The sequence below is a fragment of the Boleophthalmus pectinirostris genome, unplaced genomic scaffold (assembly GCF_026225935.1).
Source record: "Boleophthalmus pectinirostris isolate CB_2022bp ecotype Guang Dong unplaced genomic scaffold, ASM2622593v1 HiC_scaffold_17, whole genome shotgun sequence".
In the NCBI taxonomy this organism is placed as follows: Eukaryota; Metazoa; Chordata; class Actinopteri; order Gobiiformes; family Gobiidae; genus Boleophthalmus; species Boleophthalmus pectinirostris.
This window is the reverse complement of record NW_026571115.1, coordinates 15,070,544-15,096,399: the sequence shown is the minus strand read 5'-3', so window position 1 is coordinate 15,096,399 and position 25,856 is coordinate 15,070,544. Positions and strand designations below refer to the sequence as shown.

The 25,856-nt window shown below is 37.1% G+C and overlaps 1 protein-coding gene across 1 annotated transcript; it reads right to left on the bottom strand.

Moving 5' to 3' along the window:
• Positions 1–1,136: 1,136 nt before the first annotated feature.
• tmem184a (transmembrane protein 184a) lies at positions 1,137–25,856 on the bottom strand. Its single transcript, XM_055152997.1, has 8 exons — positions 25,395–25,856; positions 24,967–25,194; positions 19,322–19,487; positions 14,549–14,639; positions 11,968–12,043; positions 5,168–5,259; positions 2,067–2,236; positions 1,137–1,375 (listed from the first exon to the last, which is right to left on the bottom strand). The coding sequence occupies exons 2-8, from the start codon at positions 25,192–25,194 to the stop codon at positions 1,152–1,154; spliced, it is 1,047 nt and encodes a 348-aa protein (XP_055008972.1). The 5' UTR covers positions 25,395–25,856; the 3' UTR covers positions 1,137–1,151.

Sequence of the window (25,856 nt, the reverse complement as noted above, 5' to 3'; positions counted from 1 at the left end):
TCTCAGGTTAAGTGTTCACCCACTTACTCCAAGGCTGACAGTTTCAGCCCACTTCCAGAACACAGTCACAAACTTTACCTCCACTGTCCGTGTACTGGTGTAGGATGTGAGTAAATAGTTGTGTTATTATGATGCTGAATGCCTGAACGGTTAAAGATCACTGATTTTAAAAGATATAGAACAATATTTTGTTTTGAATTGGTAATTTTTATGGCAACCCAATTTTTTCACAATTCAAATGCCCTTGAATGTAATTTGTTGAAAATCAAGTTTGTATTAACTAGGGATGAACTCTTCTGATATTCGGATCGGATATAGAAAATTTGGTAGTTTGCATATCAGCTTCCAAACTGATATCCTGTTTGGACATATAAATTGATGTAATGATATGTATTACATCTTGCATTATACTTTATTTTTGTTTTAGGGAAATAAATGCTTCGATCTCTGCACTAGTAACTGTTCATAGAGATATAATACCATAGATAAGATATAATATCAGAATCTGTATTAGAAACTCAAAAGCTGGATCAGAGCATCCCTAATATTAAAAGATATGGTGCCTAAAAGACCATGTCTTATGTGGATAAAATAGCTCCTTTCTCCTTTGCCAAAATCCTGTCACAATGAGATTTAGTACTAAAGGAGAGTATGGTACATTTTTTGCCCAAATTCCACAAGGAGTCTTATTCATGACATCCAGAAGTCCTTTTTACCAAGTGTACACTATAAGTACTCTCTATATCAGGGGTGTCAAACTCATTTTGGTCCGGGGGCCGTATCCAACCTACTTTGATCCCAAAGGGGCCGGATCAGAAAACTCATGGCATATAAACCCCAAAAATAACAATAAGTTCAAATATTTGTGCAGAGAAACAAAAATCTATAACAGAAATCTTTTTTAATTGATGAACTCTTTCTTATTATTATATTATAATATTATGAACAACCTGAAACTTTAAGAAAAATTCAATTTCAACATTTAAAATATTTTAGTAGAAAATCACCCAAGGGCCACATTAAAGGTCTTGGAGGGCCGGATCTGGCCCCCGGGCCTTATGTTTGACACCTGTGCTCTATATATTATCTTAATGTGAGAAGAAAAGTGAGTTAACAGATCGAAGCCAGTGGAGGAGGAGGTAAAGCTAAGTTCACTGCCCTGATGAAGCCCTCTCACCTGGCACGTCGTTCTTCTTCTCCTGGTAGACGGTGCATGTAAAGGCGTAACGTAGGGCAATGGCAGCAAAGAACATTTCGATGCAGATGATAAAGTTCTGCCAGCCCGCGGCCACTGTCCCCGCGCCCACCTCATGCCCGTCGATGAAGAGGGCATTAGGGATAACATTACAGCGCTCCAAGATGGCCAGCACCATGCCTGGAATACATACAAGGTTTTTTATTATTATTTTTTTGTTGAAATGTTGAGTAATAAATGCACCAAAAGTTATGTAAATGTTTTTTTTTTATTTCAGTAATAGTGTCATTTTTCTGCTAGAGGTTCCAACGTGTCTCCATGGGGATGTTATTGCTTTGCCTAGAATGTGCAATAGTATGGCATTAACTCTATCTAATCTAATAGAGACAAGCAGATGATGCCTCCAGGCCAAGTTATAGGTCAGATCTGTGGAGAGGCAACCCCACTCATAGCATGCCTGTTTTTCAAGGTATTTTGGTCTATAAAAACACCTGTAACTGAATAAATGAGTAACAGTTTAATGCCATACTTTTTCAGACCCTCCATCAGAAAAGCAACATAACACACATTTATTTATACAAGTAAAAATGTTATTACACCATGTACACCACCATTACAAATAAAAGTAGAAATTATAAAGGGCCATTACATAAAGGGTGCACACACAGATAAACATAGGCAATGCATGGATTATCAGGGACAGCAATATATCTATATCTTGACTAATATATTTACCAATATAAAACATACAATTTTACTTTCAAGTATTACAATATCAGGTATGGTATTTTTCCTAATGTTAAAACAATATCATATTCACCTTGTATAAATGTATAAGTAGGCTAACATAAATAAAATGTGGAAGACATACCTTGCCAGAAGGAGAGGAAAATGACAGATTTGATTGTGAGAAACTTGAGCACTGGTTCATACGGCCGCAGCAGGTCACTTGTAGCAAAGAAGAAGAGGAACAGCGCGTACAGGGACAGACTCACGGAGAAGTTGTAAATGATTGTGATGTACAGGTACCCTCCATTAACACTGCAACAAAGAACACACAGTGGTCAGCCTAAACAGTAAGGCAACTGAAGAAAAGTAGCAGTAGCAGATTTGTGATTATGCTATATACTGTGTCAGAGACATCATATCCAGGGATGTTACAATATTTTCAACTACAATACTCTTATAGGAGCATTGTGTAACTGTCTGGTAGAGGGTTTGCCACCTGCTACACAGAGATGTTATTGCTTTGTCTGGAATGTTCCAAAGTACAGCATTAGTCTATCTATCTTGTTTATCTGTTTTAAGTATTTATTGCTACAAAAACATGCAACCTCTACAAATCTGACCTGTAACTTGGCCTGGTGGCATTACCTACTTGTTGCAACGGTGATAAGTTTAATGCCATACTGTGGAACACTCTTGGCAAGCAGGTGACAGACTCTACACCAGAAAAGTTATACACCCTATAAATCCTAAGACGTGTGATAGTAGTGGTAACAATAAACAGCCTATCTAAGACTGCAGCTCTGATAGAAATGAGTCTATTTATTGTGTGTACCAGGTTGCATATTAGGCAGGCAGCCAACTGATGTGTCTACTTGAGATGTAGATTTAACTTAATAAGTCCCAGCATTTGGACAGCACTGCGGTAATTCCAATTTGTTCTTTGCTAAATATACACTTTGTACTTATAAGAACAGGTGGTTAATAAAGTATTCGCTCTCACTGCAAGAAGCATTTCAAAGTTGCATGGTAGTGTTTATTTCTTTGTCTTTCTCTAAAGCACGTCTCCAAGGACCCGGCTGTGACTGCACTAATTACTCCCATAAAGCGTTGAGAGCAAGAGAAGAGAGAAACGCAATTGTGAATCATTGCTGTCGGGTAAAAAAAAGGATGTATTTCTTGTTGCTAACATTGTTACTTGAAGTGGCTAAAATGGGTAAAGTGATTGGGAACGATTGTCACAAGGCTCGTGGAACTTTTCGGCAAGTTCAGGCACGTGTCTCCATTGTTACTTCTACAAAAGACACGGAAGGAAGAGAGGAAAAAATATGTTGATTTTACAGCTTTGGAGGGCACGTTAAATACAATGACACAATTATCCTCTTCAGCGGCTGCAACCCCTTGTGGGGCTAAGACAAATTATGTAAAAATCACACTTGGTTCTCTGCTGGTCTTAATATAACTTGATATTCAAAACTAATAAACAGGAATAAAACAGAGCTTCACGGGTCGCAAACTGACGGTCTTCATTTCAAATTACAACTCATGGGTTTCGCCAGTAAGAGTCTAATTATGAAGTTTGTGAAATATAAAGAACAGATATTTAATTGCTTGTTCCCCCCACGAGGTAAGTGTGATGTGTGAGCGCATACGCAAACTACATTACAAACTAGGACTGCTTAATTTAAGTTTTCTGACAAGCATTGCAATTACAATTTGATATGTGATTTATGGTCAGAAAGCAGGATTCTGTTAAAATTCACATTTGTTAAGATGTCTAGAAGAATTACCATAATATTTGGGAGAAGACTGAAATCTGAACTTAAACTAGTACAAGAATCCCATGTATTTCAGAACGTGTTTGTAGAGGGTATGTGTACAGGGTGTTTATTGTTTTGAGAAGAAATTATGTTACTCAAATTAACTAACTAATTTGTGATTGCTTGCTGTCCTATTAGAAGTCATAATACTAGTCATCATGTCATAACAAATTCAGACAGGAGAAGATATGGGAGTAAAATAACTGTAGCAAAGAGGAAGCTGACATTGACCAAAATGAATCTTTTGGGGTTTTTTTTTTAGTATTGAAATGACTGTGTTTAGGCGATATTATGGCAATCCATCCGAAATGTAATAAAATGTGCCTTTAAATGTGCTGCTGGAGGTTCAAATATTGCACAAAACGTTAATGGACTGTAAAATTAACCAATAAAGTGCAGAAACATAACTTTATACTCCTTTTAAAAGATTCCATTGCAAATTATTTTGGCACTCTTTGAGAAATAGTTTTCTTTTTCACATAGATTTAAATGATTCAAATTTTGCGTCTTCAAAACAACAGCGGTTGCTTTATTATCACATTTGTTTCAATATATCTCACACCTGTATCCTCCACAAAAACTAGTTTAAAGGTTTTATATTACACAAAATTGACTCTTGTGCACTTCAAGCCATGTTAGAATGTTCTTACCTCATCAGAACAACACCTGGAGACATGTTTTGTTTTATTATACATGAGTAACCCTTTATTAGTCTGTTTACATCTCCAAAGCTCAAAATGCTCTGTCCCACCTTGAGATGTCACGCAGTGGTAGTTTTCAAATTAACAGCTACCTTTTACCTTTTTATTTTCAGTAGAGTTTGGAAATTCCAAGGCAGAAATTATCCAAATGATTCTAGTGACGGTGCAGTTTAAAAACACAGTGAAGCACTTCCTGTATTACCACATTACGTCACAAGGTAGAACAGAGCTTCTTCTTTCTGAGAGAAGATATAATATACAGGATTTGTGTGTTAAACATGTGTGAATGAAACAAAACACAACTCCAGGTATGTTGATGATGAAGATAATAAAATAGAGTAATAGGGGCCCTTGACTATGTGGGTCATAATTGGAATGAGTTATTTTTACATTGTCAGAGCTTTACGTGTAGAGAAAGTAGATTGGAGTAGTAAATAAAATCATGATTACAGTTTAATTAATTACATTGTCAATTCCAAACTCTCCCAATGAAGTTGAATGCGCAAACCGAGTACAATAAACAGTAAAGCACCTGCACACATCTAAATAGTAGTTTCTTTCTACTTGAGCGTTTCGACTCATTTCAGTGCACCTGCGTTCTGTGCACAAGTGATATCAGTATCTCTATTTGCACATTGTTTGTCTGTGTGCATAAATAACAAATTACGCTGCTGGCAATGGCACGAATGCACTAGATACATGAAGAGGAGAGAGGAGTCGCTTACTTAAAATCTCCGTCATGGTATTTGCCAAACGCCTGCAGGACAATGGTGATGACGGCCATGATAGGTTTGACGACACAGAATTGTAGAGTGGCCTGAAAGAAACCCATCACAAAACATAAATTACAGATTTAGGTGAAAAATCAAGAACAGGCAAAATCAACAGGCAACAGTAAGATCTGCCCCAGTGTCAAATCCTCAGGCAAATGGCTCAGTTTGCCGGAGGAAAGCCAGAGGGACCAAACTTTGCACATATCAAATAAAGTTGGTGCATTCCCTCATTGGTCCAGGAGCAGTCCACAATACAAAAGGTTGCAAAAGGTGTCATCAGGACAGTGTTTTTGAAAACGAGAGATTTCAGATGCTATCTGAAAGCCATTTCCAATCTGAAAATTCTCAGTAATTTTCAATCTCTCATTTTCTCTCAGAGTGGAGCAGTTTGGAAAATGCTACCACAAAATCTAAGAATATTTCCAGATACTGATTTAAGAAAACCCTCACATAGCTGACAGGCAGCAGAGCCAGTGTTTCTTAGAACTGGGGTATCTGACGTTTTAAAATTAGTACATTTAAAGTTTTCTCTGAAACACAATATTGTAAAAGCAGCACTCTGTGAAAAATCTGATGGCTGCGCGCTAGGCCTGTCACAATAACACATTTTGAAGTGCGATATAGTTCTAGTAAAAATATAGAATATCGCATAAAGCAAGGCTACTAAAGTAAACATAGAAAGTGAGACAGAGCCTGCACACTTACTCCCAAACTGCTTTTAATGAATGACAATGTTTCGATCAATCATCAGTCAAATATTAATTATAATATTGAAACCAAACCATAAGGCAGAATAATCCCCAAAAAGTGTTGTAAATGTACAATATTGTTTAAAAAAAAATAAAAGCCAACACTTTAGTAGTTAATTTGTATAATAAGTCAGAGATGTTCATAATACCATGTGTTCATAATTCAACCTTCTACATTTTAAATCGCATTGTAGAACAGAAAAATAACCAAAAATGTCCCACTAATGCAGAGAAATATTACCCACCATAAATAGTGACCCCAAAAAATTACTGCTCCATCTTATATATATTAAACAATAAGGGGATATAGTGATTATCGTGACAGGCAGGCCTACTGTGCACGCCCTGTCAGTGTTAATAATAATAAAGTACACGGTCAACCTAGAAGTAAGAGCCAAAAGCTGCACTCTGATTGGTTGCACTAAGGCAGTCCACAGGCTGAAAAAGCTGTTTTAAAGCTGTGCATGTGCTTGAAAATAAATGCATATGTATATGGAATAATAAAGAATATGGATAAAGGGTCTGTGAGAGCTATAGGGATGAGTTAGACAGATTTAAATAGCTATTTCCTCCTTCCAGTGTGTATAAATCAGGAATTCCAGCTTTAATTAGGTTTTCCCCATGTGTCCAGGTTAACGTCGATCAGACAAAGTTCCACCATTTCATTAAAGATTTGGTTTGAAACCTTCAGTGTTGTAGTGTAGACCTGACACTTGCTCAACTCTCAAAGCCAATAATCTGTGGAGAGATTGTGTGACGTGCTCAGTATTCAAAGCACAAATCAAAGTTTAAAGTTCTTCAGTCGAAAATAAATAGTTTTCTGTGGTGAGATAGCATGCATATCAATTATTTTAAGACTTGTTTTTGTATGTTTGCAAGACCTGCTCTAGCATAAAGGTACAAAAAGATTATTACGTGATTAGTGGTGGGAAGTACCTTTAATATTCAGTATCTTAAATACATTTATGTGTGAAAATAAAGCATATCTTGTTTATTTCAGAGGATTAGAAGCCACAGTCTGGTACCCAAGTATGTTGATTCTTACTCTATTAATGATAACAGTGCTGTGTGAGGGCGATAATGACAATTTTGTTTTGAAGACGATATGCTTGATACTCTTATTTGCATATCTCCAAAAACAACTATTTTGCTATGCACCTTTGGTTCGTTTAAAATTTTCTAAATGCTTCCCATGGACAGGTGTTGGAAATGATCATTTCTGGCTTCAACATTTGAAAGTGCATCTGTTTTTTTCAATGTAATTACTGTGTCCATGTAAAATAGATAAATCAATCAAATCAAATACCCCATCTCTCAAATCAATCTTTAAAAGTTACCTTCAGAAGGGAATGGTAATTCCAGGTTTGAAATTATCCAAATAATTCTAGAGAAGGTGTATGGAGTTTAAAAACTGCCTAATCAGCCTAAATATGCAGGATTTGCATGTTAAAATGTGTGAATGAAACAAAAACAACTCCAGATGAGAAAACAACATTATGACACAGATCAGAAAATAGCGCAATATAGGCCCTAGCAGTAGGAGAAACAATACCATAATATTTAATGCAGTAGTAAGTAGAAAAGCCACCTACCACAAGGGTTAGTGATTGGATTTTCACCAGTGTTTTTTTCTGACTTGGCTTAACCCAATTGTTCATTAAAACAAAGGTTAAGACATTATATAACCCATGCAAATTAAATAAAAGGCCGTTAAGTTACTTTCACCCTTTCCCTACTTGCCCTCTGAAGAACAGCTCGCCTTGAGGTTGGCTCACATGGCTAGACTTTTAATGCTTAACAAAGTGTGTCCCGGAGTGCTCTGTGATAGTCTGATAAAACACCCAAATATCTAAAAAACAGTTAATGAAACTGTATGTGCTTATCCGCTAACCTTATCTCTATGAGCCACAGTAACTCAAGGCTGCAGCTCAAATCAGAGATTCATTTAACCTCATCTAATCACACAGAGCCTGTTACAATGTTAACATGCTCCACTACCAAGGCTTTTGGATACAGCGCTCTGCCTCTCTACTGCTTTAGCGATTGAGTTTGGTATGACTAGACTTTCAGATAGACAGCTGGAGTTCATAATCATGCACGATTAGATGTTTGTGGAGCTGGAGCTAATGGCTAAAAATGTTGCAATTTTTACTGGGAGCTATGAACATTTCAGTGTTGCTGCAAACTCAAGTTGGATTAATATTTAAGAAGTGAATCAGACCAATAGACCAACCATGTTTCAAGGTTACTACCAACTGCATTTTTCAAAATATTTTCTGTATTCAGAGCGTAGACTGTATAAAGAAGTGGCCTAAGGAAGTGTGATGTCCCCACAGCGTTCGGCTCCAGTCAAATGAAGCTCACGATGCTGGCAGTTATAAAAATGAATTTGGAGCCAAGGTCCATATTAAGAATAGAAATGTATTCATGTACAAGATAGAAAATAGCTAAATAAAAACACCAGGATCACGTAGAGCGAGTTAATCCGAACATTTTAAGAACAAACTGACAAGGCTGTGGCAGTTACAGAGAGAAGGACAACAATTTTTCAATGAAAAGTCATTTGGAAACAGAGTTGATGGAGCCAGAAGTGCCTCCATACTCACTTCCTATTTGGAACACGATGGAAAGCAAGTTAGCTATGTCCATTTACAGTAGAGCCCGACCGATATATCGGTTGGCCGATATTATCGGCTGATATGGGCAACTTTAGGCATATCGGCTAACGGCCGATATGCTTGCTGATAGGGGCCGATATTTCACGTGGGCATGTTATACCTCGTTATAAAGCTTAGACTCTCTACATTCTGTTCATTTAATCCAATTTACAGACAGATAAATGTCCTAATATGTGGCTCCACATCAGTATTTATCTACGGAGTCATTTTGTCTGTGTGTGTCCGTACTGTCCCTGAACACACCACAGAGTCGCGTCACTCACGTGTGTTTGTTTACACCTGCAGACACAGATCCAAACACTGAGATTATATTCTTTTTACGGACAATCGGTTTGAGTCTAGATTAAAAGGACATTTATTAGTGCAGTGAGGAGGAGCCTGTATGAGCGGTGAGTGTTGGAAATATGTCGACTCTGAAGCTAGTTTTTGTCATTTGTTATGGGTTAGCTGCTGTAGCTCCCGCACATAAACAGACTGTTTTCTATTGGTCTGTTCTAAAGTAACTATATTGGCCGTATATTTGCTACTGGACCTGCACTGATATGTAAATGAGCTGTGAACAGACGTGTGAATTATGACATTTGCGCCTATAATTAATTACTGCGGCGCGCACGTATTTACGGCTAAAGGCTAATAGCGCTACTTTCTTTATTAGTTATGGGTCCGTCGCGAACGAAATGACTCTTAGAACCGGCTCTTTGAAGGGAACGACGGGAGCCTGATCCTTATTGGGAGCCGTGTTTTCTCTTTTTCTCACTTTTTTTCTCTTCACGCCGCGTGCAGACTCGTGGTTTGACAGCGGCAGCGGCTCAAAACAAAACTTTGAGAAATTTGCGTGTACGTAGGATTAAAAAAAATAAAAATAAAAAAACGAGCATATTTGACTGTAGTTTAGCATAAAATAAATAGGTCCCGGTTTAGTCCTTTTTCAATCCTGGTTTAGACCTGGTTCAGTCCTGATTCAGTCCTGCTTTAGACGTGCTTTAGTCCTGCTTGCAACAAAACAATCTGAAGAGCCACTTGGGAGCCAAAAGAACCAGCAGTTTTTAGTGAGCCGAGCCAAAAGAGCCGGTTCTCTAAAAAGAACTGGAATACCCATCACTAGTGTCTAGAATGTGATGCAAAAATGCAATTAAGCCAACCTACTATCTGTAAATATGATGTAAAGAGGCAGAATAACAATAAATGTTGCCTAAATAAACCCAATTTAAAATCCACCAGAGCCAAACCTAAGTTTTTTAAACAATTCAACATTTACAGTGAATTTTTACATCACTAAATATATCGGCGATTATATCGGCTATCGGCAGCGCCAACTCCCATTATATCGGTTTCATATCGGCCACAGCAAAATCCATATCGGTCGGGCTCTAATTTACAGTCTATGATTCAGAGACTGCAGACATGCTGTATGTGTAGCTATAATCTGTACATTGTCCATTCATGTTAAGAGCAAACTAAACCAATCCCAATGTACATTTAATAGCAATATGGAATGACTATTCTATAACTTGTTTCATGACTTGTTACCAGAGGTGTGCGATTATTTTATTTTTAATTTAATTTAGACTGAAATCACTAGAAGCACAGGGCTTTTTAATGCAGAGGTCTACAGCGTTCTAACACATCTGTCAGTAAAAGTATGTGGTTCGGAGCCAAGTATACGCTGACATTAAACGTACATTAAATTCTCATTTAATGTTAAATAGGTAATCATTTATGTTCATGATGTTATTCTTTATTTGTTGGAGAATTATTGAACAGTTATGAATTATCAATCAATTAAATATGAACATTTTATAATGGTGTAAACATAGGTCACAGCTTGACCTTAAATGCATTGTGAACAAAACATGTTCAGAGATATGAGTCCAAAGCTATCTCTCCTATTGAACAAAACTTTAGAGACAACAGTGGCTTTCACATCAAGGAAATGACTTGCCTCTTTATTGATCTATATCACCCAGTTATTCATTATGGTTCAACTCATGACTGTTTAAAAAAAATATTTTTATAGCTATTTTTGTGACTTTAAATCTTATTTTCTGTGTGCCACTAACTGCAATTCCCCTTCCAAAAGTGAGCTGCTGAGAATTCCCAGCACGAGCGGTGTTTATCAGGGCCTGCTCATGAAAAAGCTCATTCACTCCACGCTGCATTTTGTTTTGAAGACATAACTCTCAGTTTCCATCTGCATCAGTTAGAGCGTCTGCTGCTGGAGCCCCCCCAGACAATGAACAGGAACACTGCGAAGACTGTTCCTATCATCACTCGCATTTGTTATCAAAACCCTTTCACCTGGCCTATTTTTCCAACGGTTTTTCCCTCTTTATAAATGGTCCATTGAAAAAACACACACATATAGTTGTTCACTGAATAGATCTGGGCACTGAACTGAATATTATAATCTGTCTTTTTTAACAATTCACTGTATTTCATAAAATTCAAACCTGCTCATCATCAGCTACAGTGAAAATCATATGCTTGGAAACAATAAAATGTGATTGTCATTGAGTCTTATAATCAAATAGGCAGGGTGTCTGAAGTGTCTTGCCCAAGAACACGACAAATAGTAGGACTTTAAGTAATTTTGTTGAGCAGTGGTGCTTTTTATAAAATACATAGGTGAATAATGAATGATTTCAATAAATCATGTAGCTATTTAAACCCCCATTTGGCACTCAAAACTTTTACTGTAGCCTGTTACTTCAGCTGACAGTATTTTTTTTGATCGCGTGTCCCCAGATTGTATAAAATTAATAATTGATTGTTTGGAGCTGATTCCATCAACACCTCTGGGGGTGTGACGCTAACTGTAAACACTGCTCTATCTGAGGCTTCTTAGACTTTAATCTGAGCTTTATTTTAACACAATATGACCATAAAGAACTGACTTAGTTGGAACTGCAACAGGTGAACTGATTTGTGCTGTTAAACAAGTCTTTCTCTATTACCATTACAGTCACAAGTTAGCTAGCATTAGCCAACAGGTTTTTTCAGTTAGTGACTCTCACTCTCACAAACACTTAATCCATGAACCATGAAAGCTTGTGTTGATCACAGACTGCTGAAAATGTGTTTTGTATTTTAGAATTTTTGTTTTGTAAATCTATTTTGTATTTTTTCTTGAGTTTCGGACAATCTTAAAACTTATTTGGCAGTGTTTGCTAATGGGTGCATTGTGTCTCCATGGTAACTGGTGAACGTTCCACTAATACACACACATGAAGAACTCCCTCCAGTGTGAAAATATCAATTGGCACTCATTGGTAAAAGAAAATATATGTAGGTCCAGTTATGTTATTAGAATAGTGTAGAGTCTCACCTGTTTACAGAATCGTAAAAAGCCAATGGAATAACTCATTCCACTCAGGCAGCATGTCCCGTACAGACAACTCGACCTGTGGATACAAAATATCATACCTTAGATAGATAGCTGTATATAGATACTGTACTGTAAAGCAAAGTGCAAAAAAAAAAAAAAAAATGCTACAGTTTAAAGGAGTCAATCTGCTAACAGCTTTTTGCATGCCACATACATATTTTTTAAAACGGTGTACACAAAAGTCACAGCTTGATCTTAAATACAATGTGAAAAAAAAGTGTACAGCGTTATGAGTCCATCGCCATCTAATCTACTGAATAAAACCCAGGGAATACAGTGGCTTTCAAGGAAATTACTTGCTTCTTTATTGATTAGCATGTAGCCTGTTATTAGTGTTTGCAGCACTATATGAAGAAATATACTCAATACAAATCTGACAACAGAACCATTATTGATCAAATCGTTTAACCATGAGGTTGAGCTGGCCCTGAAATGCTCTGTGGGAAACTTAAACACAAGAAGCGATTTTAGCTTCAAATTACACAAGGATTTAGAGCAACTGCTTGGTGTGGCTGTCATTCAACCCAAACCTTTTCCAAAACAAGGAGGATCACTAACATAAAGGAACAGGATATTCTAGTTATCAACAAAATGGCTTATCCATTCTGCTAAAACTGTATCTCATTATTAAGCAAATAGCTAAATAACATTAAAGGTCCTATATTTTGCAAAATTGACTATTGTGAGCTTTAAGCCATGTTATAATGTTGTTAACTCATCAAAACCATACTTGGAGTTATAGTTTACTTCATTCACACATGTTTGAATAACACTATTATTATTAGTCTGGCTGCATCTCCAAAGCTCAGAATGCTTTGTTCCACCCTGTGAGGTCATGAAGCTGTAGTTTTCAAGTTGACAGCTTCCTTTTAGCTTTTGTTTCTTAAAGACTAATCCAGGGCTGAAATCATCCAAATGATTCTAGTGAAGGTGTATGGAGTGTGCCTTGCCACATGACATCACAAGGTGGAACAGGGTATTTTCTGTTTGAGAGAAGAACTAAACTCCTAAACTCCAAACTTCAAACATCATTAATAATAATATAATATAATAATCATAATCATAATATAGATCAGAAAACAGTGTCAGTGCCCTTTAAATGTCAAAATTTCTGCCTTGTCTTACTCAGTTTATTGATTGACTAGATTGATTAGATGTTGAAATTTGAAAAAGTATTAATGTTTAGCGATATTGTACCTGATGCCACATATACATTCACCCATGTCGTGTGCATATTTCTAAACATAGCTACACCTTATTCAAAGCCCTTAAACATCCATTATGAGTCACTGGAGTTCAGGAGGAAGGAGAAGACTCGTCTAGCAACACCTGGAGAGCTGAAGATAGGGCACTGAACCTTTTATATCGCAACTTCACATAGAATTCTACAGCCCCCTGTCCTCACCCCCCTCAAACACCCACTGCCTTCCCCACCCTATTAACCAACAAGTGAATGGTTTACATAGTACTCTACCACTGCTCTTTATAGACTTTCTCCTTAATGCCTTTTAATTATTGTTCACTTCGAAAACGCATAATGTAGAGAATACCAAAGCCTTGTGTTTGTTTTGACTCTCTTAAAGCGGAATACATTTGCATACAATTTATAACTAATAAATGAAAACACTGGCATATGGAAATTCATTTGACAAACAAAGCAGAGTTTGCCAAGGAGAGTTGATGGGCCAGCCAATTTCACCAATGTGTTTTTTTGTTTTACGTCAAATAAAATCAAGACACCCAACAAGGAAACGATATGGGATATTGGCAACTTGCTAAATTATTAGGGATGTGCAAAAATATCGAAACATTAGATATTGTATCACTGCTGTCTCGATATATCATCAAGAATTATTTTGTGACAGCAGTATAATTGTGTTGCTTGTTTATACAGGAAGAACACTTGTGTATGCGGTACAGTTGACATATTAATTGTTTTGATTATTATAATGGGTGTATTTCATATGAACTGCACAGGTAGTGGTTTAACAAAGATTTTTAGTATCACAGCAATAATTTATTTTTTTACTGAACTGTATCAAATCGATTTAAAATGTAGTGCATCGAAACATATCGAATCATATTGAAGTGAAAGCTCACTTTATTGAGATATGCATCGTTTTGTGGCCTATGTATCGAGGTATCAAGTGGTACTGGCAACTTCTTGATGATACCCAGCCATATAAAATATACTGAATGACCAGAGTAGCTAAAAAGCAGGAAGACATTAAAAAACTTAAAGCTAGCATACAGGCCCAAATTGGCACTTCACATGAGCCAGTTCTGTATTCTCAATGACATTTTCTAGATGAAGCTCTTTCATACTTTTGCCTTATAGTTGAGTGAGTAAAAGCCTCCCTCCTAAAACCACATTGCGCTTGCAGCACAGTACTTAATGGCCAAAGTGAAAAGACTGATCAGTCAAAATGCATTTAACAGAGAAAGAAAATTGCCATAAAAGCCGTACGTTTAGAGTAATGGTGTGGATATGACAGTGTAGGATTAAAATGTGAGCACTTACTGTATAGGCTTCCCTCGTATCTCTGACATGATCGCACTCTCTCCTCCCAGATACTCAAAGGACAGGCTCAGGAAATTGTAAATGACGAAGGCTAAAAGATAAAAAAAACATTTATTTTTTTATCACTCACATGTAAGCTTCTATGTTATTAAACTACCTCAGTAAAATAGTCTAATGAAAATATTATAAACTGCACATAAATTAATGTGAAATGCAAATATGTTAAGTGAGTGGAGTAAGAGAGTTGGTTTGTGTTTTAAATAGCATAACTCTTCTCTGTTAACAAAAGATAGAATATAAATGTTATTTTATATTTTAATTATTAATTGTACCAATGGTCCTTCTTTTTATCAATCTGAAACTGGCTCAAAGCTGTGAGAATGATTCTTCAATTCAAACTTTAATTCTTTGCTTCATGTCCCTCCCCACTCTCTACCCCCATTTCACAATGTTTACTAATGTGTTTAAAGTCTACAGGCCAAAGATTCATCAACAAAATGAACATGGACAAAGTCACAATTTGATTTTTTCTTTTGTAACTTTGTCCACTATAAGAAGAACAAATAATTTCCTTGCACTCTTAACTATTGTGTGATATACAAATGTAGCTTAATCAGAAAAGCTTTACCACCACACAGTGAGTAACCACAGACTGCATAAAAGAAGTGAAAGGGAGTGTCCTATAGCATTCGATCGCAAACAAATGAAGCTCATCAATGCTAGTGGTTACAGGAGCTAATCTGCAGCCAGGGACCATATCTGGAAATCAGAACACGAAACCAAAGAGCAAATCAGGAATGCTGGTGTTGAAGATACACTCCCCTTTCAGCCTGCACCAAGCTTGGCAGGTGGCAACATGGATCTATTAAAAGGTGGCAAGCACTTAGCGACAAAGCTGACACCAGGGAAAGCAGGCACCGGATTTATCAATGATTATTATTATTATCTTAATTTGGGGACAAAATTGTGAAATCCCAGGATCATTTAGAGTGGGTTAAAACCAACATTTAAAGACCAAAATAAAAAGTCTAACAGCAGCAGTTGCAGGGAGAAGGGTGAAGATTTTTCAATAGAAGTCAACTGTAGCTAGAATTTGAAAGAACCACTTTACGCCAATGCCCACTTATATATAGAGTCTATGTGAGTAAGTAAGATGTCTGACAGATTGCCTTAATTTACCTTATGTGTACATAGAAAAAATAAAAATAAAAAAATGAACTACTGATGACTTTTTAAACCCATAGTTATTACTCATTTTAAAAGATACTGAAAAATGCTGCAAGATAAAACCTCTTCTTTTACACGCACATATAGCAGTGTCCATTAGCCCACACTCATCCCAACTCTTGGATTATCCCGCCTCTCCTTCAAAGCATATCTTCATTTAAAAAAGGTCAAATTATTCCTTCAGAGAAAACTCAAACTGATAAAAACAATTAGTTCTACATTTGGAGACAATTACCAATTTGGTCTTTACATTAGGCTCCTTCTGAGGGCTCTGTGACTTGGAAATCCCTGGCTAATCCTTTGTTGCTATTTAAGGAGGGATTAAAAGGAGCTAATGCAGAGGCTGACCGGTCGGGAGCAGGTTCATTATGTTTGAACACATTGGAGCTTCTCTCACTGCAGCGCGCTATCAATCAACAACAAAATGACTTAAAGCTATTGGGACCATAATCTTCTGAATAATGTATTTTTCAACTTTCCTCTTATACTTAAATTACAAGTAATCATCTTGGCATAAGTTTCACCTTTGCCACTGGAGAAGAACTATGGCTTTAAGCGTTTACTGTGAAATCATGATACACCAATATTATGGAGCTCAACAGTGACCGCCCACCCCTGGATATAAAACAAAATTTTACATTCATTTTTCTCATAGTTTCTGAAATATAAAACAAAAAAATGAAAGTGCTTGCTCAGGGCTAATCAGCTACCTGTTAACTAATGGTCTTTATTAAATTTTATTTAAAGTCTGTTTCTAAAACTTTATTAAAATATTTAGCAGAATTGCCATTTTAAATTGCCTTTATGGACTTACATATTAAGTAGCATGTGACTGTTTAGAGTCTGTGATGTCTTTGAATTCTTAATATTTTAATTTTAGGGATGCACAGATCTAACTTTTTCAGTTCCAATACTGTAAGAATCTCTGTATTTTTATACAGATTGATATCAGTCTGGTCCCCACACCCTCCCTCGCATCTCAAATTCGGTCAAACGCGATCATTTCTATTAGATTTGTTTCTTTCAGTGATGCATGTGAAATGAAGGAACTCATTGGTTACCTATCATTTACAAATAAAATCAAATGTATCTCACCTCAGATTAACAGTGTTCATTGATTCTGCAGAAATCTTCAATGTTTTTCAGCCCCATGATATTTTTTCCCTTTATTTTTTCCAATACCGCTGGACCGTGTATGTCCCTGATAGGCTTTATTGACAGGTGGATTAGCCAATCTGAAAATGGGAAGGTTCACTGGTGACTAAACTCACATATTCTGTGATGTCTTTGAATTCTTAATATTTTAATTTTTTAAAAAGTCTATGGGAAAAATGTATGGAAAATTGACTTCCAGAACTGGAGTGTGTGGTCACTGTGGAGCTCCACTGAAGACCATTTAAACTGGAAAAAACCTTTGGACAACATTGTAAAGTTAAATGTTACCTGCAATGATAAAATAGCTCAATGAAAAACATAGTGGATGATTAGTATCAAGAGTCATCGACAGATCATATTTTACCTTCTGTAGCTCAAATGTTAAAGCACCCCCACAAATAAAATACAAAGATGAAAAAATATTAGACTTACTTAGAAAAAGACTGTATTTAAGTATATACTTATGATACAATTACAAACAATAACACCTATAGGCCAAAAACATATGAGCAAACATAACAGGTACAGAATGCTGGCAATCTTGATTCATAGATTATATAAATAAAATTAATTACTGAAAATTCTAAAAAATAATCTATGTTCATTAAAGCACAATTAGCTACAAGTCAGACACCTTGAAAACAATATGCATCATCACAATCAGTAAAGGCGTTCCTAATTACATACTTAGAAATGTTACACCACAAATATTGAGGTGTCTGAACAGAGAACAAAGGAAGTTTAAAAAAATAGTTTATCCAGGTTTTCCTTTTTGTCCCCTACATGTGGGCTCTCATCAATATATGGACTACCACAGGAAATGCTACACCACTGTGTGCAACAAACGCAAGAGGTCTGAGTAAGGATGTCTCTAGGGCCAAAAAGGAGCAAATGAGATAATGTTATTTGTATTGCTAAAGAATCTTAGGTAGACATGATGCCTAGTGGTGCCTAAATGGTAAATTATGTAAAATAAACATATTACATATATGTTTATTTAGATAAACTAAAGATGGCAGTAAAATTGCACACAGAAGACAGCATTTCTGGCTTCACAATATGATGCCATTTAAAAAGTGCACATTGTTTCACTGAGATGGGGTAAAGTGACTAAAATGATTATGAATATGGGGATTATGTTATGTTATGTGTGGTTGGCTAAATAACAGTGTAACATGTAATTAATATAACATTTAGACATTAAGACCTGTACACCAGCACATGCATATTTTTCATCTGTTGAAATTATAAACAGTCGATAAAGGTGGTTCATTAAATAATGACCGTGTCAGTTATAACCCATGTGCTCAATAAATACAAGACTGGGATTTATTGATTTGCGTACAGCTGTAAAGCCTTTCTGATTTAATAATGGTTTTCACTGGAGTCAATTCACAGTGTCTCCATTTCAGGATAATATAGATGTGTTTGTTGTTTTTTTGGAAAGTTTTTATTTAGAAATCTTCATCATTTGACTGACTCTTGTGAGCTTTAAAGGTTGTATGGAGGATTTAATTTTTGTTTGTTTGTTTTAAATTGTCAATGAAAGTTTAAAATACAATTGCAGAGATGTAGCAGCCTTGTAATTATGATGACCAAAAAAAAAAAAAAAAAAAAAAAAGAATGAAAATTTATCAACTGTGGACGTAGTGAGGGCAGATAAACATCAGCCAATAGATAACGGGGCTCCCTCATTTTCTATTGGCTGGTCGGTTGTCAGTCAAACTCTCTACGTTTCTAGTGTAACTGATTCTCCGGCGTGCGGGGATTACGTGGTTTATGCAGCGGTTCTTAGAGGCTTTTTTAAACTGTAGCTTCCTTGCAGTTTTCACAAAGTTTGTTGCGATGGCGGACGAGAATCCACGACCAGTTCTTTGCAAAAGAATGTCAGTTTTGAGAAGAAGAGAAGGAGAAAAGGAGCGAAGCCAAACTGAGGTGATTCTTGGAGATTCCTTCCAGCGATTGCGTGAATGAAGCAGACAAAGGGTCTAAAAACTGACGCGCCGGTCGCTAAATTATTTCTCAACAGTAATTCTGAAAACATGCACTGGCTGTAAACAAGTGTAATTTCTAGAGTAAGGAGGCAGGAGGAGATTTTTCTACTGAGGGAGCTGTGGAGGAGGAAGGTGGTGTCACGCATGCACATTTGAAAAAGAACCGTTGCTGTATTTCTCTTTCCTTAAAAAAATCCTCTATACAACCTTTAAGCCTTGTTAAAATGTTATGTCATAAAAAACGTAGTGGAATTCTCCCTGTAATACCACATTTCTTCACAAGATGGAACAGAGTGTTTTGTGTTTGAGAGAAAAACTCAGCCGAAATATGCAGGATTTGTGTGTTAAACATTATACCATAGATCAGAAAACAGTGTAATGTTGGTCAAATCCATACCTTCATAGCAGTCCCGCACAGAGTCGAAGTAGACATAGTACTGGTCATTGCTGATGAAGAGGAGGCTGAGCCAGGAGTCAAAGGCATAGACTGGCACAATAAACAGGATACGGATGATGTAGCGCTGCTCGTTAGGGACAGTGTACGATCGAAGATGTGTGTAGATCTGCCATAAGGAAACAAAAACAAGATGATATAAGTTATGACACAAGAAAGCTTTTCAATATTGTCAAAACACACTCCTAAATAGATACACCTTTGTTCCACTGTAGTCAGCACAGTTGTTTATTTCTCCACTGATATTCATAGAAAAGAGTGGGATGTCAAGCTACTGAGATGTCCAATCAGTAATATATTTATATCCAGGATTTATCCAACTCTGTCTACATTGTTAGTATATAAATGTATGCAATAAAAGCAGCAGTGATCATCTGATTTGAACTTGTTATAAACCCACGTATTCTTTTACAATGTGCACTTTGCTAGAAAGTGGGGTTATTAACAGGACTGGCCTTTGCTTACTCTATTTATCAGTTAACTAATGGAGGAGGTTTCCATCTTTAATTCAGTGTAGAAAGAAACCTTGATGAAAATTAATGACACATCATTCCAATCATATTTTCTGCAAGTTAAAATATAATTTGAAAAGCAATTAGGTACTCAAGAATCTAGGAAGAGAATAATAAAAAAGCACTTTATAATGAAGATAAGGCTGATCAATTTGATAGAAAAAATATCTAATTACAATTTTTGTAATAAGCATTGTGATTGCATTTTAAAAATAGGATTCTGATCATATTTTAAAACATGTCCAGAAGAACTGATAAAAACACTGACATACTAATGCAAGAAACACATATCAAAACACGATTGAAGAGATCTAAACTACAGGATTAGCTGTTTTTTTTATGCAAAATGAGACAGGATAATGGTAGTGTTGCATCTAATTAAATTGCGATTATAATTTGATTGCACCTCTATCGATCTATGAAGAACTTGCCATACCACTCCCCCATTCCGCATTCACACCTCATTGTAACTTTCTAATATTAACCTTCTAGTGCAATAACAAGCTATTTTACGATACAGAAAACAAAACTTGACAACCAACCAAGAACGAGCTCCATTCAAACTCTATGGGCGCATTCCAATTCTTCTAACATATGCAAACATTGGCTGATGAGAAGCAAAGTTTGTCCCCGGGCCTCTGAAAACATTACCATATAATTGTTCACCAAGCTTTATATTAAATCTCTAGTATTGGCAGGACATTTTTGGATGTAATTCTGTGTTTCCTCTTGAGAGAGAGGAGAACATTTTGGCCCTGAGTTTGGACATGGAGCTTCTTTGCCACATGCAGCTTGATTAAACGCCCCTTAGACACATTGAAGGGTGATTACACTGGGGTGATGCTTGGATGTTCAGTCGACGTGGGGAGGGGAATGGACTGTGACAGATGTCCCTTATTTGAGCAAAATATCATAAAATGCCGAGTTTGTTTACATTTCAAAATGACGCAAACCAGGGAGCAGTTGACTTAGGCTGTAAAGCTTTTCACCACTGGGGCATTACATTATGACTGTGAAGCAAAAAGGGTTGTCAATCCAGATTTTTCGGTCCCAATACTGTAAGTATCTCTCTGTATTTTTAGAGAGATTGATATCAGTTTGGTCCCCACACCCTCCCTTGCATCTCAAGTCCGGTCAAGCGTGATCATTTCGATCAGATTTGCTTCTTTCAGTGACACATGTGAAACAAGTGAGCTCACTGGTTACCTATCATTTACAAATAAAATGTATCTCACCTCAGATTAACAGAATTCAGTGCTTTGCTCATTGATTCTGCAGAAATCTGCAATGATTTTCAGCCCCCAGTGATATTTTTCCCCTTTATTTTTTCCAATACCAACAGACTATTTGTGTCCCTGATTGGCTAATCCACCTGTCAATAAAGCCTATCTGGAAATGGGGAGGTTCACTGGTGACTAAACTCACATCTTCATAAAATATTGAAGAAGTGTGTATTCTGGATCCCAGGCAAACAAAATATACATTTAATTGTGACACCAAATGGGAGACATCCAGGCATGTGGATTTGTCAGTTAAAAGGTTTAAAAGCACATCAAGTCCGATTGGTGTAGATTAAAATCTATAAAAGGATGTTTGAAAGTATGAAGAAAAACTGATCTCCTAAAAATGAATTTTAAGCAACTATTAAACACCGTGGGGACATTACAAAACGCTACAGTAAAATATTTCAAAAGACAAGTTTTATGGTTTTATCGAGCCACATTGGGACTTGCACTGAGGGAGACAAAATGAGACACACTTCACTGATTACCAGCCTGAAAAGTATTGGCAAGTGCGGCAGAGAGGATCTAAGGTCATTGTCTATCTGTGCTTAGTATTCAGAAAGTGGGTTTAAGAGTCTATAGCAATTCTCAGGAGCCGACTCCAATGAAACCGCAGCAGCATTGCAACACTGACTATTTTCTTCTCCCTGTGTGACAACCGCCTTCTCCCGCGGGCCATTTTCACTATTTATTTGTTCAATTAAAAAGCCTTAGGTTCAACAAAACAAGGGCTGTATTATAAAGCAAGCAACCAATTTGGTGGATGTCTGAAATGGTATTGCTTTTTCAGATCTAGCACCGTGTGTTTTTTCAAATATTGCAATAAAAACAGATACACCTGTACCTTATGTTAGTTATGACCACATGCAGAGGAAAACATTGTCGCTATTGAATTGAGAAACTTAATAACATCTCAATACCAAATCAGAATAATAAGGCGCTTCGGCTAAAACGCAGTGATCACGACAATAGCTCCGAATAAAGCTGTAAATGTTATCTTAATATCAATTGATTTCCCTGCTGATAACACACTGCACCCCACTGTATTCTCAGCAAATGATAAAGCCATAATGATAAGCCATTATCCGCACACAGTGGGCAACTCCGCCACACTCGAGAAAACAATCATTTACAGCAGCCCCGCAACAGTGCCGGGGTATAAGACAGCTATGTGTTTTTCAGTTTATTATTGTTTGGGCTCATGCTTCTTGGTTCAACAATTAAAATAACTTCATTTATTAAACAACTCGTTAATGATACTTCGGAGCTGATGTCATCAAAGTTCCCTGGGGGGCTGATGCTAACTGTAAGCACTGCTCTCTCTAATGCTTTAATCTGAGTTTTTTTTTTTTAGCACAGTCTGACCATGAGGGGCTAACTTAGTTGGAACTACCACAGGTGAGATGATTTGTGCTGTTAAACAAGTCTCTCACACATGGAGCTAGTGTCAATTCAGCGTGGAAAACTTAACTTCACTCCCGTCTATCTCACCACCTGCCCCAGAGTTCCACAGCCTTCACCCCTTACTCCAAATACTCCTCCCCACTGCTCGACATACCTCCTCCTGGCCAAACAGTGCCCTGTCTGCCCAATGTATAGTTCCATTGCAGGTGCATGGCCGCTTCAGTTTGTGCAGCACCACACCTCCTCCCCAGGACCCCCTTGGCTTCTCATTGTCTCATCGTCCCCTTCACTCTCCTCATCGTCTCATCGTCCCTTTCACTCTCCTCATCGTCTCATCGTCCCTTTCACTCTCCCCATCACCGGCTTCACCTCTACTATCTCCAGTGTCCAAGCCCCAGAGGAAAGACAACTCCTAGACGTCATCTAATCGGCCACACCCTTCATCACAATGTCTTCTGCTGGGGTCTGAGCACTAAAGAGAACTCATTCAATAAAACAGCTAATAATTTCTCTTTGTGCCTGTCTGAGTCTCTCTGGGCTGAAATAAAATTACAGTCACAAGCTAGCTAGCATTAGCCAACAGTTTTTCAGTTAGACACTCTCACCTTTTTGTTGAAAATCAAACTCTTAAACAGGACCATGAACCTATTGTTCACAGGCTCCTGAAAATGTGTGGTTTAAATCTATTCTGTATTTTATCTTGAGTTTTCAGACAACTTAGCTATAAATGTAAGACGGAACTGTTTGATGGAAAATGTGGAATATTACTGGCACAGCAATAAAAAAAAAAAAAAGCAGGAATCACCCCTACACCAGAAAGGTTCAAGGTGCACCTACTAAAATGCAATAAACTTCATTGACTAAGTGTTTTGTTGGTTATTGTTTGGGGTTTGCTTGGTTCTACAGTTAGCTTCTTGGGAGTGACTAAATTTAAATACTGTGGAGAAATATGTACATTTGTTTCTATAGTCACTCATTAAAACACACAGTTGAGTGACATCTCTCTCTTTCACTACTTATAGTTCAAGAAGTGTATACAATTTTAACATTACATAAAATCTTGTAATGATTGTAATCAGCAGAATTAAATAAATAAATGCTTAAATTAGCCCTGTGTCATCCCCCGCTGTGTTGTGATTTGCATATTGATTTGAAAAAGGTTTAGAGCTTGTTAGCCATGATGTAAATCTTCACTTTGTTATCATGTAAGAGAGCCTCTGTGACTGGGTTTTGTGTTGGAATTATTTTCATTATCTACAAAATGCTTATTTGTTGACACAGGGACTGGTACAGCATGCTCTCTGCAGAAACAGGACAAACACCTGAGGCAATATGGCACTAAACACTAGCTTGAGGAGAGACATGTCTGTGTGGTCATGAAGCTATGGAAACCTAGATCAGCCTGTAACATGAACATAAGGGTACATCCCTGTTTGAAATAATCCTTTGTAAATACAAGAATTAGTTTTCATCCTCTGGCAAGGGAGGTGCAATCTGCCTGTCTCAAACTGTCTCTGATTACACACAGCTATTATGACTATTATGGCTGAGTTATGCTGGACAGCATTATTACAGACTAGAGCCATATGCACTGATTTTATGTTCTCTAAGTGCTGCATTTTGTACTGTTCAAAATCCCACATCAATTTTGTCACTCTGAAACATTTTTATCTTTTTAGACTGCCAATATGTTTGATGTGTGTCTCCCTGTCTTACCTAAAACATTCACATTGTTACTATGTAGTACTATAGTAATGTTACTTAAAAATAAATAAATAAATAAATAAAACATACACAAAATATGTAGTAAGGATAAAGACATAAAAAAGGTTTAGCATTGTGACAAGGCCAACTCCAAATGCTACTAGTAAAAATTAACATTATTACAATGCAAGGAAAAAAAGTAATTGTATAAGTGTGGCATTTTTTCATCACGATCTAAGACTGTATTTGATGTCAGCACCTTTTTATATAAATATAATAACAGCCTAATGTTAAAGGTGTATTGCGTACATTTTCTGGTGGAGGGTCTGTCAAATACTTTTCGCCATGGCGACATTATTGCTGTGTCTTGAATGTTTTACAGTATGATATTAAACCCTTTTATCATCATGGAGACCAAACCAGAAGTTACAGGTCAGATCTGTGGAGAGGCAACCCCACTCCCAGCCAGAATGCCTGTTTTTCTAGATGTTTTTGAGCTATGAAACCCACTGTAATACAAAAAATGTAAAGTAGAGTTGTTTAACACCATACTGTTGAACATTCCAGGCAGAGCAAGAACATTTCCGTAGTAAGAAGCAGGTGACCCTTACACAATGCAATTTTAAGAGTAACGCTCATGTAATTGTGTTATGTTGCAATAGTTTGCCAAATCGCAGAGACTCACCTGGTGACATGTTATGAGCAGGGCTGTCCAGACGAAGAGGCCGGAGAGCGCCTGAGCTGCCACCGTGTTCAGGAACATCTGGTCGTCCTCGATGAGGGTCCCATTCGGCGTTTGGATAATAGTCGCATTGGACTTGCCCGAGGACGTGTCTGGGATAATCGGTTCGTCCAGGTGAACATAAGAATCATTTCCACCTGTAGGAGTCACCGCTTCAAAAGAACTATTCATCTACGGAAAGATAAACGTAAAGAACACGTTGTAACTACATAACATTGAGGGCAAAGGTTATGGCATGTGCATTAAGACGTATTACTGGTCTGGTCACAAGGAAAATAAGAGGTGTAATCAGATATAATGTCTTCACTGGATGGCCTACAAAAGATGACCAAATGGCAGTACCATTAACGTCAACAGCACAGCTAGCTCACCTTGTCCGTAAAAAAGGGAATAGGAGAAGGAGAGGGAGGGGGGAGGAATCGGCTTTATCCAGTTAACGAGGAAGTCTTCACAAACAACCCGTGTATAAGCCAACTTGAGAGGATCAACATCCAGAAGAAAAATACAAGCATCCAAAGCCATTTACAAATGCCCCAAAGATGTCGCCATGTAAGCGCATCCGTTGTACACTTCCTTGTTTGATGGGTATCTGTCGAGAGAGCGAAGTCCACAACAGTGTAATAAAAAGTCACAAAACACACGGAAAACTAACGCAAAAACGGGTAAAACTTCAAGAAGAATTAAAAAATCAAATACATCTAATTTCGTAGAGACAAAACGCTGTGTAAATAAGGAAGATTTGCTAATATCCTTGAGCGATGAGTTTGAAGAACCAGCCACACAAACAGGTCAGGTACAGGTGGATTGGTCACGTGTCTGACCGGGCCGCGGTG

What these genes read in the sequence shown, in the direction of transcription:
- tmem184a (XM_055152997.1), bottom strand. Translation starts at nt 25,194, where the DNA reads ATGAATAGTTCTTTTGAAGCGGTGACTCCTACAGGTGGAAATGATTCT. An exon ending in TTTTACGATTCTGTAAACAG is followed by an intron (nt 5,260 to 11,967) that starts GTGAGACTCTAC and finishes GGTTTCTTTCAG; the next exon opens with GCCACTCTACAATTCTGTGT. An exon ending in TACCATGACGGAGATTTTAA is followed by an intron (nt 2,237 to 5,167) that starts GTAAGCGACTCC and finishes TCTTTGTTGCAG; the next exon opens with TGTTAATGGAGGGTACCTGT.